We start from the raw sequence: 14,202 nt of genomic DNA on the forward strand, positions 1-14,202 counted from the left end.
CTCCAGTGTCCAATCACGCCTCAGAATCCCCCTCACGTCATGAATGATATTTTTCGGAGGGTGGGAAGGAGGAGATTTGAACTTTGAATCGTGTCCACCGACTACAGTCAGTGAGCGACAGCTGAGCGAGCACAGGCGCGGTGTGCAGCTGTCCGGCAGCTCCTCCACTTCAGCTGTGCCCCACACACTCGCTTAAGCTTAGCGAACATCATGTCTTTCATTCTTATGAAGAAGAAGAGATTTAAATTTAAAGTAGACTTCGATTTGGAGGAGCTGTCCTCGGTTCCCTTCGTGAACGGAGTTTTATTCTGTAAAGTCAGACTCGTAGATGGAGGCTTTGCCGAAGAGTCGACTCGGTAAGATTTTTTGCTATTTATAGCAGCAGTTCACTTGTTGTTCGAACAAGCTAAAGTTAAATTTAAGTGAAACTTGTTTTGGCCAGTTTTAAGTCCCTCCTCGGTTTATTGTGGACGCCTGTGAAGCGTTTCTTGTCTCGGTCTTTGCCTCTTTTTCGATTACGACAATCTGTGGCATTCAGACCGTGTGTAACGTAATATGTAACTAGTTCACGATAAGTTACACACCAGAAGCTAGCTCTAAGCTAACCTGGCTAACCTTTAAAACGCAGTACTAACAGGGAACTGCTCTATATTGATTTGAAGACTTGCTGCTGTGAATTAAACGTGGTTTTAAGTGAACCAGTGACTCTAATTAGTTCAATAATATTCACGTTTATTTTTCCAACAGATGGAGACACGATAGTCACTTTTTCGTTTAGCGATGTTTAACGTTACAGTTTACCCAGCAGTTGCTAAGCAACGAGTTCAGCAGGACAACGTGAAACAGTGTCGGCTTGACTGGTTCAGTCGGTCGTTGCCTAATAGAGCAGATATTTCGACTGTCGTCTTGCTTTGATCTGTATGTGTATTTTGTCTATTTATTGCTCCTATTGTTTTGTTATATACCGAACAACAGAATTTCCTTCCATCGCAGAGGAGAATACGAGGTTAATCCCCCTGGGTCTATGATTGTAACTGCCCGTAGCACTTAAATGAGTCACTCTGGAAAAAACGGACAGAGGCGCAGCTCATGTCAGCCGCTAGTCCTCATTACTTTACCATGGTAACTGTCTGTGCGTAAAGACTGTGATGTAAACACTGTATTCTTGGTTTACCATGCTCCAAACACAGCTGTTGTCTCTTTGTTAAATACAAACTTGTTCATCCAGATACAATTTATATTATTATTATTATTAAAATAGCCCCTAAATCATCTAAAATTGTATCTTAATATAAACAAGTCATGATAATACAGTATAACATTTCTTTCCATTCCTGTGGCAAAACCGTACCATAAGGCCACATCCTCTTGTTGCTGCTGCCAGTGATCAGCATTGTCTGCTGTGCATCCTGCATGCGCCCTGTGAAGTCAGATTGACTAAAATAGCACAAAATCACAAATCACTGCCGTCTTCCAAAAGATATAATAAGCCAAGTACACTGAGAAGACCCATCACAGAAGTTAGGCCATCCTCCACACATGAGTGATGCACACATTTAGGACCCAACATCTGACTAGTTGGAATTAAGAATAGTTTTTAAAGGATGAATGAATACATTGTCCACTACAACTGAACAAGATAGCTTAAAGCCTCTTGGAAGACCATGAACTCACTTAATAGATAAAATTTAATAAATATCACTTGCTACATTCTTCTCCATATTCTGATTAAAATTAGAAACCTGCAAAACCTTAGCTTTCACTATTCTTGATGTTCTGGGACACATTCTCTCTACTGTTCACACTGTGTGAGAAGTCCGTGCATGAATGTGGCAGAATTGTGATTGTCTGCTCTTTCAGTTTTCAGTATGTCTGTGTGTTTTAGTCTCTATATGAACCAGTGCTTCTAACAGTGCTTCTCTTGCAGGGAGCCTGTCCAGGCCAACTGTGTACATTGGAAGAAGAGATTCTCTTTCATGTGTAAGATGAGTGCCAATGCTGGGACAGGTGTTCTAGACCCCTGTGTGTGTCGGGTGTCTGTGCGCAAGGTACAGGGCATTTTTTATGCCATCAAGCTCTGTTTTGTCGACATTACGAAAAATGCATAGTAGGCGTCTTCCATAGCAGAGTCCAGGCAGTTAATTTAGATTCATTTGTAGCAAGGAAATGTTTATGTGTATAAGATCAGAAGCACTGCTAATTTATGACCATATCACAGCTGCCAAGTGCTTTTTGCAGACAGCAGTCATACAGCAAGGAGTCACAAATGTTTAATGAAAATAGTTGTGTGTTATAGAAACAAACAAATGCAAATGCAACCTCATTTATTTTTGTGTTTTTGTCATTTTAGGAATTGAAGGGTGGAAAAACATTTGCAAAGGTAATACGTCTCTTCTAAAAACCTGCAGAGTGGCACTTGTTGTAAACATAGCAGCCTTGGTACCAGTGGCCCATTAGAACAATCTTATCATGAAATTTATGTGATAACAGTCGGCCTTCAGCCGCCCTTAGAGGACCTTTCAGTGAGGTGAGTCTGTGTGCTAAGAATGTTTTTATTTCTAGTTTCCGGCTATGGTTACTGATTGAAAAATCAGTGGGGCAAAACCTACTCCATGTTAACCAATAACTCAAGTGATGAGTTGAAGAATTAAGTTATCTGATTTCTCAAGTATTGAAGGTCCCATCGTAGATACCTCCCGATTTCTTTAAATGTAGATTACTGTATGTTTTATAACGCCACATTATCAAAGGATGGTGCTCTGGCTTGACATGTATGAGCAGCTGATCAGAGAAAAGTGCACTCTTACTATTCAGTACAATTTAAGTTGAGTAAATTCTGTAGCAATTCAGGCTGACTGCTAAACAGTTTCAAACTGATTGTTCCTGTGTGCAGCTGGGCTTTGCTGACTTGAACCTGTCTGAGTTTGCTGGGTCTGGCAGCACTACACGAAGGTGTCTCCTAGAGGGATACGACACAAAGAACACCAGACAGGACAACTCAATTCTCAAGGTATGTTGGTGAAGTGACACACAGCTCAACAGTACTCCTTTAAATAAAGTGGGAAATGCCCTTAGGCGTCCCTACCACACTGCCAATGTTTTTGGTATAGCCCAGTAATGTGTTTGCACATGATAAGCATACCACCTATGCTTGCAAAACTCTGTAGCTCTAAAGCAAGTCACCAGTTCTTGAGTTCACTAGCAGCAGCTGACACGAAAGCTGAATTCCCTGATAGTTGATGCAAAACATGCCTGAGCCTGTGATCTACAAACTACCTGAGCCATAGAAACCGTGAGAACAAATTTAAAATATGTAGATTCTTCCTGGTGCACAGACCTACCAGCTTTCATGTCTCAAAATCTTATTCTACACCTTAGATAACAGCAAAGCACACCACACTGGAAAAGTGTGCCTTTTTTCTGCCTAACACATATAGTTGCTTGTCAGCCTAAAACTGAAATTACTGTTCTTCTTTTTTTGTTACAGGTTGTCATCACTATACAACTAATGTCTGGAGACCCCTGTTTTAAAACGTAAGACCTCTTCTTGACCTTATTCATCATTTTTATCACTCATCCTTAAAGTCTAAGTATTTTGATATTCCATTGTACCTAAGGAAGTGTTCAACTAAAAAACGTTATAGTGAAAGTATACTCCACGTGTCTGCGCCTAACCACAGGGGAATGTTTTTTCATCACATCCTGTCTGTCACCAAACTGAAAACACGCTCTCTTGTCTGATATGACTGACACCCACAGAGTTCAAAGTTATTTAGTATTAGTTTGTGGCTTATCTCAGCCTTATCTGAGAGCCAATAACACCTTGCCCAGACATTAATCTGCCCAACCTCAGAAGTGAGCAACAGCTGATATGTGATCTACTCTGCCCAAAGTCAAGAGCTGTATGTTGAGCATTTTGTCACAAAGGACATGATGTAATATCACATTTGTGGCAAAGGTAATACCATGTGCAAACAGTTAGCTTTCTTCAACCAACACAAGTCTTTCCCTGTATTCTTTCATGTTCCCACTCCCTCGCAGTGTAATAATACACATGTTGCTGCCTAGGAGATGTCTAAAGTGTAAGCTCAAGGATAGCCTAGTCATTCATCCCACGCAGTGTTACTCACTGTTATGTGAAGGACTTCGAACAGTGCACAGCGGAAAGATGACGGTCACTTTTTTTTCTCACTGTCTGCCTGCTAAACTTCGTCTGCCTCTACGCCCTCATTCCTGTGTTTAACATAGACTCTTAGTAACAGAGAATTATTGTTTCCTGTGTTAATGTCTGCTAAACCGGGAGCTGCTAAAAAGTAGTGGTCATTCTGTTAATACACTTATTACTTATAACTAATGTGTAACTTGAGTAGAGACTGCTGGTTTTGTTGTTTGCTTACAAATGTGTTTTAATACCAGGAGTTTAGTTATTACATTTCGCATATTTCTACATGTAAAACATGTTTTATGAATGTATCAACATTCAACAAAAAAACAAACAATATCTTAGTGGCAAGATCTGTGTACTGTCTACTGTAGGTGATAAGACCAATACATTAAAGTGCAGAGTTTTTTTTATGTGATTACAGCATCTCTAAAATGATTTGGATGGCCTAAACCCATAGAACAATTGACAATCCCAGGGTTTCAATGAGCATTGTTGTCTCAGACCATGTCTTTTTCTCTCCTGCAACTATGATTCATTAAAGTCATGAAATGTTAATCAATCTTACACAGAGTGCCTCTGATCAGAATTAGAGTTAAATTTCAGTGTCAATATAAACATACCTGCTGCTGATAAAACAGCTGGAGGAGCTTTTTTCCAACAACACTAAGTGACACTGAGGCACCACTTTTGCTTCTAAGTAACTTCGCTGCTTCCTGTCTTGCCTACAGTCCTCCATCTACAGCCATGACTCTGGGAATCCCACAGGCCAAAGCAGAGTGTCTCCTTGAGGACAGAAAGGGAGGAGACATGCACATATCCCGTTCACTCACCCGTATGTATACACACACCATTGCATTAAAGAATTCACTATTTCTTACAATAGACCTTTACTTTAAACTTAAATAACCTTTAAGTTTTCTCAGTTCTTAACAAAAGCAAAGATTTTTTGGGAGACAGTTTTGACAAGGTTCTACAAACCATCTTTCATGAGTAACCATGATTAATCAGTAGTAAACAGTAACGGGTTTAAAATCCTCTGAAACAAAAGCTTTGGCATTAATAGCGTCATTAAGAAACTAAAAGTCGTTTTACTATGAAGAACCAACCGTGGCTGTGGATAACAGTTTTACTGTAGGTGTGTGTGCATTTTGTCCTGGAAATTAGTCATAACAAAACTTGTGCTTTGCAGATTTTACAACTGAGTGACTTATACCATTTTTCAGAGACTCCAGGGAAATCGGTATCAGTCCCAGAGGAGCTGGTAGTGTATGGTCACTCCAGAACATCCAGCTATGCAAGTCAGCAGTCAAAAATCTCAGGTACTAAACACAGAAATACACATTTATTCCCTACAAAAAGCAAAATTATTATTACACCAGTTACACAAATCATAAACATATCCCTTCATATGGTGCATTTTTTTTCCTCTGTCCTGCAGGTTACAGCTCAAATCACTCCAGTTTAACAGATCTGAGCCATCGGCGGAGTGCATCAGGAGGTTCTACCTCCACAGGCATTGGCAGCATACTGGAACCCAGTGATCAGCAGGTAGAGAGAGGAGAGAGGGAGAGCAGGTCCACTCCACCAGTCTCTGCCACCTGTCACCTTGCACCTGAACACCCCTCTACACCTGCCAGGGTACTAAGGTAATACACTCAGTTACAAATGGTCTGAAATTGACTTATGCAACTGTAGGTCTTTCCCTGTTTTCTGACATTAAAACTTTTAATAAAAAAACAAAGAAAGAAATTTGATCCAGTCTAAGCGGAGAAGTTTAAAATCACCACAGTTCACTGCTTACAAATCAATACATGATTAATTTGTCATGGACAAACTGGTGGTGTTAGAGCATACTGTAACTATAAGACACACTACAGGTAATAATTGGAACATATAAACTGCCATCATGTACAGTACGTAATATTAAATAAATAATCTATATATTTGTTATTCTTTGCTTATTGGCTGGCTTTATACTGCAATATATAATAATAACCAGAAATAACAAGACATTGCAAGAAAGTTATATCACAATGTATCTCTTGTTTTTTCTTTTATTCCCATCTCTTCTTTTCACACATTTTCTATGCTATTTTTTTTACATTTGTGTATAATTTTGTTATAGACAGGCCTGGTGCTTGGGTATATTCTGTCTTTTTCTATGAAGGTCACATTTGTAATATTCCACCCTGTTACTGTGTCGTCATTAGGCATCCTGTTAAGCAGAACTCAATGGAGAATCAGTTGAAGAGAGTCGATGCCACCAGGGTGGATGCTGATGACATAATAGAGAAAATCCTGCAGAGCCAGGATTTCAGTCACAGCTTCTTGGACTCCAGTGCAGAGGGTGTGTACACTTAATCCGTAACTTAGTGCACTTATGAAGGCTGGGTTGGAAAGTTTCCATCCAGCTGATGGGATCAAATTACTTTGACGTGTCTCAATACGACTACACAATGTCTCTAAATACTTCCTTGACATGATGAAAGATCATTAGATAATTATATAGGAAATCATAAACTGGACGTCAACATGGACCATTTCTACATACAGTACTTACCAGCCTAAATGTTTATGTGATCATTGAGACCGATGTTGCACACATTTTAAGTTTATAAGTGCATCTTTGATTGTGGTCCTCAACTATCAACTACCTCCCTGCATGTTCTTTGAAAGATCTAACATTTATGTCTGTGTGGTTTGTTGTCAGTTGTCTCACCAGCCTCCCTACAACATCCTCCAATCAATAGTCATTTAATTTTAGAGATCTTACAAACTAAGTGTGAGCCAGGCATTTTCAAACCCAACCATGTCAATTGATTGACAGTTTCTTTATTTCTAATGTGTGTATATATGTGTGTATTGCTGCAGAAGAGGGGCTCAGCTTGTTTGTTGGTCCCGGTGGGAGTACAGCTTTAGGAAGCCAGCACACAAGGTGGGTGTGATTGTGTAATTGTGGAATGTGGATGCTATGCACCAAGCATTTACAACGAATTTAAATTAATTGCAAACATGCTAAACTGGGATTCTAACAAAGATTCTTTGACCGGTCATCATGTTTGTTTGTAACATGTAAAATTTCATGTTAACATACTTTCAATTTCACAACATAGTGTTAGTTTTGGGCATGAAAGTGTTAGTTTTGTACTGTGATCTGGCCCCACAGCAAGATCAGATAACCACCTGCATTTACTTTCATGTAACACACTGTGGCATTCTCTTTCAGGGTTGCAGCTGGAGCCTTTGAGCAGGTGGTGATCAAGCGCTAGGCTTTGGGAAGCATGTGCCCGACATAAAGGGTGCCATATTACGCTGATGCAGGGGACGCAAGGCTAGGTGCTGAAGGTGCCATCAGAACTCCTGCCTCACTCCAGGAGATTTAATTTCTCTTAAGCAATCCTTCTGCATCTGTCCTACAAAAGGGAGACCAGGAGAGCCCTCTAGTGCTTAAGAAGTGGAGTTGAAGGCCATATTGTTGTAACATGATGACTGAAGTAACTTGTGTACTGCAATATTTGATGGTCTGCTTGTGCTCTAGGAAAATGTGACACAAGATTCATACTGTCATTTCTCTGTTCACCCCTCTTTGTCAGGGAGCTTTCCCTGTTATTTAAAGAGCACATGAAAGTGTCCAACATGTTTTTACTTTGTTACAATTTTGATTTTGTTTCACCATTTTATGATGTTAGTTTTAGTGTTTTATTTGTTTTTTTAAAAAGGGTTGTGATTAAGTTATTGCATCTGACAACACATATCAGTGTTTTTCCTAAAGGAATAATGTCACAAATTCGAGCTGGCGTTGTCCTCTTAAAAGAATTTTATGTAAGAGTGTGACAGATAATTACGAGTCACCTTTTCTCTCTGTTATAATTGATAGGATAAGTGGTTGGAGGAGCAGCATCCACACCTGCAATCTTATATATCTAGAGTAATAGAATACTTAAAGTGTGGAATTTATGTACACTGGTTACAGCACCATTGTGGGACGGTAGCTCAAGTCCTTTACACATAAACACCTTCACCTGGTTGTGAAGGAGGATAACTGTATTTAAAATACCATGAAGATTTTTATGTTTTGTTCCTTTGTACTATATATATCAGTTGTGTGTGTGTGTGTGTGTGTGTGTGTCTGTGTCTGTGTCTGTGTCTGTGTTTGTGTGCGCGCGTGTGCGTGTGCGCGTGTAAGAAGTCACTTATGAAGTCATATCTGTAGTATGTAAGCTATGGCACATGTGATTAAAGTCACCTATGTAAAGCCCATGATGTTTTTAAGATATCTATGTTATTTTTAAGATTCTGCATGATGATGTATTTAAAGTCAGATCTGTAAATAAAGAGGACATGCACTCAGGATATGGATAACTCTCAAACACTTTGTGCTGCAACTCACTAGTCCTTTTGCAAAAATATGGGGCATAATTTTACCCAGTAATAAAAATTAAAGTTAAAAAATTAAACATTTAAAAACGCAAATAAACTATCATTATGTTTTATTCTAATTAATCGGGCCATAATGAAAATGTTGAGTAGAAAATGGATGTTGAAACAACAATTTGAAATTGGAAATTAAAGTTTAAAACTGTAGAAAGGACACTGAAACAATATTAACAAGTTCGACAAAAGTATTTCCAGTTTAGACAAAACACATTTCAAAGTAAACGTCTATTGAGTATATTGATATGAAGAGAAAAAAGGCATGTTTTTAAATGAATATACGACTGAATATAAATATATATTGAGTACACGGTATATGTACAGAAACCTTAGATATATTGATTTGTGCAGTCAAATACAATTTAAACTGTTAGGGGGGGGTGCGCATATGCTTTTATTTTGTAAATGAGACGTTCACTGTATTGACGGATCTACAGTTCGTCCAGACTGCACCACCAACGGTACAGTTCCGGTTCCACCTCGCAGCAGGACTTAAGCTACAACGACGGCGGGAAGTTCTTATTATCAATTTAACCACAAATCAGCAACAACCAAACGGACGAAATTGATAAACATCGACAATTCACTATCTAATATTGATGGCTTTGTAAACGGAAATACGCCAACTGTAAACCAAGTTTAACGGCGTGGGATTCAGCTAACATGGCTAACGTCGGAAACCAGCTACCAACACAGGCCGTTAGCAAGCCTGCACCAGGAAAACATGGAAATGTACTGCCCCTGTGGGGTAACGAAAAGACTATGAATCTCAACCCAATGATTCTTACCAATGTGCTGTCCTCGCCGTATTTCAAAGTTCAGCTTTATGAACTTAAGACCTACCATGAAGTCGTGGACGAAATCTATTTCAAGGTAACATTAGCGAATGCTAACCCGCATGCTAGTTAGATAACCACTGTTGAGTGAAGATTGCGTTACTGTGGCAGCGGTGTGCTGCAGTCGTCAAGTAAAAAGGGGTAACTGCATCAGGCAGCGCTAGTTTTACCCGTGGTAAGTCATATTAAGCTAGCTTGCGATTGTGGGTAGCTGTTATAAACGCAGCGGTTTACCGCTTACGTTACGCCTGGTTTACTCAGAATTGCTTAGTTGTGTAATGTTTTAGTGTTTTCGGTCAAAACTTGTAGAAGTATTAGGACAGTTCATTCTTGCGGATAGTACGCTGTGCTATCAATATGAATGGGAACTTCCACTGTAGTCTTAGCATTTCTCATGTGGCCTCGAATATAAAAGTTATCATCGAGGATTTTTCTGGTGGGCATAATAGCAACTCAAATTAGGTCGTGTCTGTGTGCGTGTTTAATATGGTTTTCTGTGTGCCCTCAGGTGACTCATGTTGAGCCTTGGGAAAAGGGAAGCAGAAAGACCGCAGGCCAGACTGGAATGTGCGGAGGGGTAAGTGAGAAGTACGTGCTTTTTATATTCCCCATATTCCCCATCTTTTACCCCTTGTGTATTTTCCTTAACAGTCTGCGTGATACCTGAAATCATTGTGTTGGAAATCACTTGATAAGATTTACAAGTAGGGCAAATTTACGCAGTTCGTTATTACTTATATTGTTGTCAAAGAGTAGTCATGATCAATAGGTTAGCTATGAGTGATGTGCTTTACAGATATATCTTCATTCTTGTTAGGTACGTGGAGTTGGGACTGGTGGTATTGTCTCTACTGCTTTCTGTCTTCTGTACAAACTGTTTACACTAAAGCTGACTCGCAAACAGCTGATGGGTCTGATCACCCACACAGATTCTCCATACATCAGAGCACTTGGTTTCATGTACATAAGGTATGTTTTTTTGTTGTTGTTTTTGCATCAGTTTGCTAAATTTACTCACCATAATTCTACTCTATAGATGTAACTTTTGTTTCAAGACATTTTGAAGACATCTTTAAATTACAAAAGTATCAATTGAGTGTGTGTATATATATATATATATATATATATATATATATATATATATATATATATATATATATATAAATAATTTGTTAAAGACAGATTTAATTGCTTCATCCAGATCATGAAAGGTTTTGTTGACATTGCTCACATTAACCTCATGAGTGAAAATCAGTCACTGAAGTATCACTGGAACAGGTCCATAAAAACATAATTGAAATATGTGCAACATCACAACGTGGTTATGTGATGAAAATGCTGATATTGTTCTCCCTGTTTTATTCCACCTCAGATACACTCAGCCCCCAACAGACTTGATCGAATGGTACGACGGCTTCCTGGATGATGAGGAGGTATGTCACCACGGGTAATAATTTGATGTTCCTTTGTCTCCATTAAATACAGTCACACAACACATGTTAAAAGCTGTCCCTTTCCCCCCTTGTGATGCTCATAGCTGATTTTTCACCTTTGCCTTCATTTGGCTTAATTGTCCCCAGTTTTGTCCTCTAAACCTGAGTAGCTAGGTTACTTGCTCACTGCTCTGCTGCTGATTTTTATCAGGGTAAGTACTACAATAATGCTGAGTCAATCTTAGTCTAATGTGATATCAAGGCATGCTCTCTGTTTTTGACAAGATTTTTATCAGGACTTGTTGCACAAAACTAAATGTGGGATAAATCACAATTGGAGAATTCATACAGATACATGCACAAAATATATAAAACATGTCAAATTTTGCATACATCTATTGTGTTTTATCCATATTTAATTGAAATATAATTTGATCCCACAATGTGCAACCAGGCCTCCTTTGATGTTCTGTTGCATTATAATTGAATTGATGAAATCCTACCCAACTGGTTAATTCCCCTGTTTTTTTCTTTAGATGCCCATTGTGCAGCAGGTGAATTGGATATTGTATCTCAGCACTGTTGGTTTGCGTGTGTGAGTGCAAAGCAGCTGTTCTCTACCATATAAAGTTGATAACTATTCAACTGGTGTGCACTTACCTACCTGCTCCAATCTGTGCTTACACTGTGGGCATTTTTAAGTCTCCTGAAGAGGTCATTGTGTTGTTAGGAGAATGATGAAGGAAGCCAAGGCTTCTCTATCTTTGTCCCTTCAGCTCAATGAGGATTTGCCTCAATGTTCTGCTTTCCCTTCCCTTCATTTATGGTCTGTAAAGAGTAAACACAACCTCGCTGCTAGATGCTTTTTTAAAAAAACAGATCATCTGAAGGAAAGAGGGGAGGATCTTTGATAGGAAAATATAACAACTTTTGCTCGATTTCCAAAGCTCACTTTGTAAATGCAGATTCCAGGAACTGCTAGACAGTTTAGATGAGGCAAACTTTTTTTGTGATATTTATATTATTGTTTCCTCTAGTAATAATTATAAGTAAAGCCAGACACATTTAATTGATATGAGAGATTAAGCTAGATGAACAGAGGTGAAGGTTCAGTACTTGGTCATCACAAATTGTTTCTGATTTGAGGCAAGATTAAAAAAAAACAATCAGATTTATCTACTTTGTGCCTGTGTGTGCTAAATGAGCTACCCCACCATTTGGTTCCAGGAGCTTGACGTGAAGGCAGGAGGTGGCTGTGTGATGACCATCGGAGAGATGCTGCGCTCCTTCCTGACCAAACTGGAGTGGTTCTCCACTCTATTCCCCCGTATCCCAGTGCCTGTGCAGAAGATTATTGACCAGCAGATGAAGGCAAGGCCTCGTAAGGTCGCTCAGAAGGAGACACAGGAGGAGGAAGCCACATTTGCAGAGACAGGGAGGCAAGGGGAACGACGCCGCTCCAGGTAAAGGGTTCAAATAATTTAGCACTACATTTTTTTTCTCCCCCAAGACAATCTTACATTGCTCCATCAGTGTCTTTTCTGTATCTTAAAATTGAAAAGTTCAATGAATTTCCCCCCATTTTATACCATCTGTTACTCTAAGTATATTTATGTAATACATATGAATTGTAAAACTTTTAAACTGGTGGAAAAGTGTTGACATTAAGCTCATACTTGTGTGTGTGTCTGTGTGTGTGTGTGTGTGTCTGTGTCTGTGTCTGTGTGTCTGTGTCTGTGTGCAATCTATAATTAATTAGACTAGAAAGTTGAATTGCTTGAAGCTTATTGTATCTTTGTTCCCAGGACACCCCGACGGACACCGAGCCCCCGAAGGTCGCCCAAACGGTCAAGGAGCAGGAGCCACCACCGTGAGAAGGACCGCCATGGCCCCAGCTTCGACCGAGAGCTGGAGAGGGAGCGTGACAGGCAAAGGAAGGAGAGGGAGGGCAGGGACCGGGATAGGGACAGAAGTGACCGAGGGGACAGGGAAAGACGGCGATCACGCAGCGCAGACAGGAACCAAGACAGACGAGAACGTAGCCGGGACCGAAGAAGCGAACGCAGAGACAAAGAAAGAGACGGTGGGGATGACAGGAACAGGAGGAAGGACAGGGATCACCATAAAGATAGAGGCACTGAGAGGGAGAGGTCCAGGGACAAGAAGAGCAGGGGAGAGACTGATGACAGGAGGCATAAAGACGACAGGGAGAGGCACAGAGAAGAGAGGAAGGCCAAAAGGTCGAGCCGGAGTCGAAGCAGGGAGAGGAGGCACAAAAGTGGGGAGGAGAAGAGCAGGAAAAGAGAGCGCAGCCACAGCAGAGAGAGAGACAGGGAGAGAGACGGAGAACAGCGTTCTCACAAACGTAGTCGTAGCAAAGAGAGGAGTCATCATCAACGTGAGTCCAGTAATGACCATAGTAAACATAGTGAACGCAGAAGGAGTCAGAGCACTGAGTAAATGTCGCCTCACAGCAATATTACTTCTTCTACTCCCTGTGTTTTTCTTCCTTTTTTCTACCCAGTTGTCTGGTCTGTCACTTGTGCTAAAAAGTAGGAATGTTAGCACTTCGGACATCTGGAGTTGTTGTCTTTGGCCAATGTAATGTTGCTTTACGTTATATGTTTTTCTGCCTTTTTCACTCCCAGTTAGACCATTGTTAGTCTTCACTTGAAATTTGGAAAGTGGCAAAAATGGCATTTTAATTTTCTATGGTTCATTGTTTTGCCCCAGGACGATACTGGTTTGTATATAATGTTTTTGGAAGCTGTCTACACATGATAAGTGGTCAGAGTTGCATTCACCGCTGGGTTGGACGCAGTCCGTGCTGAAAGTGCAGCTCAACACTCGTCAAATAACTGTTATGTCCAGGCTGTAAAAAAAAAAAAGCCAATACATGCCTTTTTTTTAAAAATTGATTAATACTTAAGTGCATAATTTCTTTATACTTAAGCTTCTTTGTCTGCTGTATTCTGCTTAAACATGCTTTCAACAGTCCAAAGTGAGTGGTTAAAGTTCATATTTGAGTGTAGCAGCGATGTGGTTCAATAGTGGCTCAAGCCAGCGCAAAGTAATTCTGTCGATGATCATGTGTAGACAGCCTGAGAATGTTTTAATCCTCCAAAGGGCAGTATGCAAAGGGTAATTTTTTTACCACACACACTTGAGCCCTGCTTGTGCTGTGATTGGGTTATTGCTCTGTTGCATTTTGTTTTCTATTAAAACACTTTTACGAACAACACTACCGTTCTTGTTTTACAGCAAAAGGGCATACAAATGTCACACACGCAGATTACGACAGAGACAAAAGGATATCACAGTCATTGAGTGAAAT

At 39.9% G+C, this 14,202-nt stretch overlaps 2 protein-coding genes across 2 annotated transcripts; both read left to right on the forward strand.

Moving 5' to 3' along the window:
* Positions 1 to 75: 75 nt before the first annotated feature.
* Positions 76 to 8,516, forward strand: LOC139629538 (EEIG family member 2-like). The gene is made up of 11 exons (XM_071492221.1): positions 76 to 356; positions 1,928 to 2,048; positions 2,351 to 2,380; positions 2,894 to 3,010; positions 3,488 to 3,534; positions 4,894 to 4,997; positions 5,389 to 5,484; positions 5,604 to 5,811; positions 6,376 to 6,512; positions 7,037 to 7,100; positions 7,392 to 8,516. The coding sequence occupies exons 1-11, from the start codon at positions 211 to 213 to the stop codon at positions 7,432 to 7,434; spliced, it is 1,113 nt and encodes a 370-aa protein (XP_071348322.1). The 5' UTR covers positions 76 to 210; the 3' UTR covers positions 7,435 to 8,516.
* A 527-nt stretch (positions 8,517 to 9,043) lies between these two features.
* On the forward strand, positions 9,044 to 14,109 carry prpf38b (pre-mRNA processing factor 38B). The gene is made up of 6 exons (XM_071491459.1): positions 9,044 to 9,472; positions 9,944 to 10,012; positions 10,253 to 10,404; positions 10,808 to 10,868; positions 12,096 to 12,331; positions 12,674 to 14,109. The coding sequence occupies exons 1-6, from the start codon at positions 9,263 to 9,265 to the stop codon at positions 13,326 to 13,328; spliced, it is 1,383 nt and encodes a 460-aa protein (XP_071347560.1). The 5' UTR covers positions 9,044 to 9,262; the 3' UTR covers positions 13,329 to 14,109.
* Positions 14,110 to 14,202: the final 93 nt, after the last annotated feature.

The sequence above is a fragment of the Trachinotus anak genome, unplaced genomic scaffold (genome assembly GCF_046630095.1).
Source record: "Trachinotus anak isolate AG129_WGS33_773 ecotype Australia unplaced genomic scaffold, CSIRO_AGI_Tana_v1 ptg000012l, whole genome shotgun sequence".
NCBI classification, from domain to species: Eukaryota; Metazoa; Chordata; class Actinopteri; order Carangiformes; family Carangidae; genus Trachinotus; species Trachinotus anak.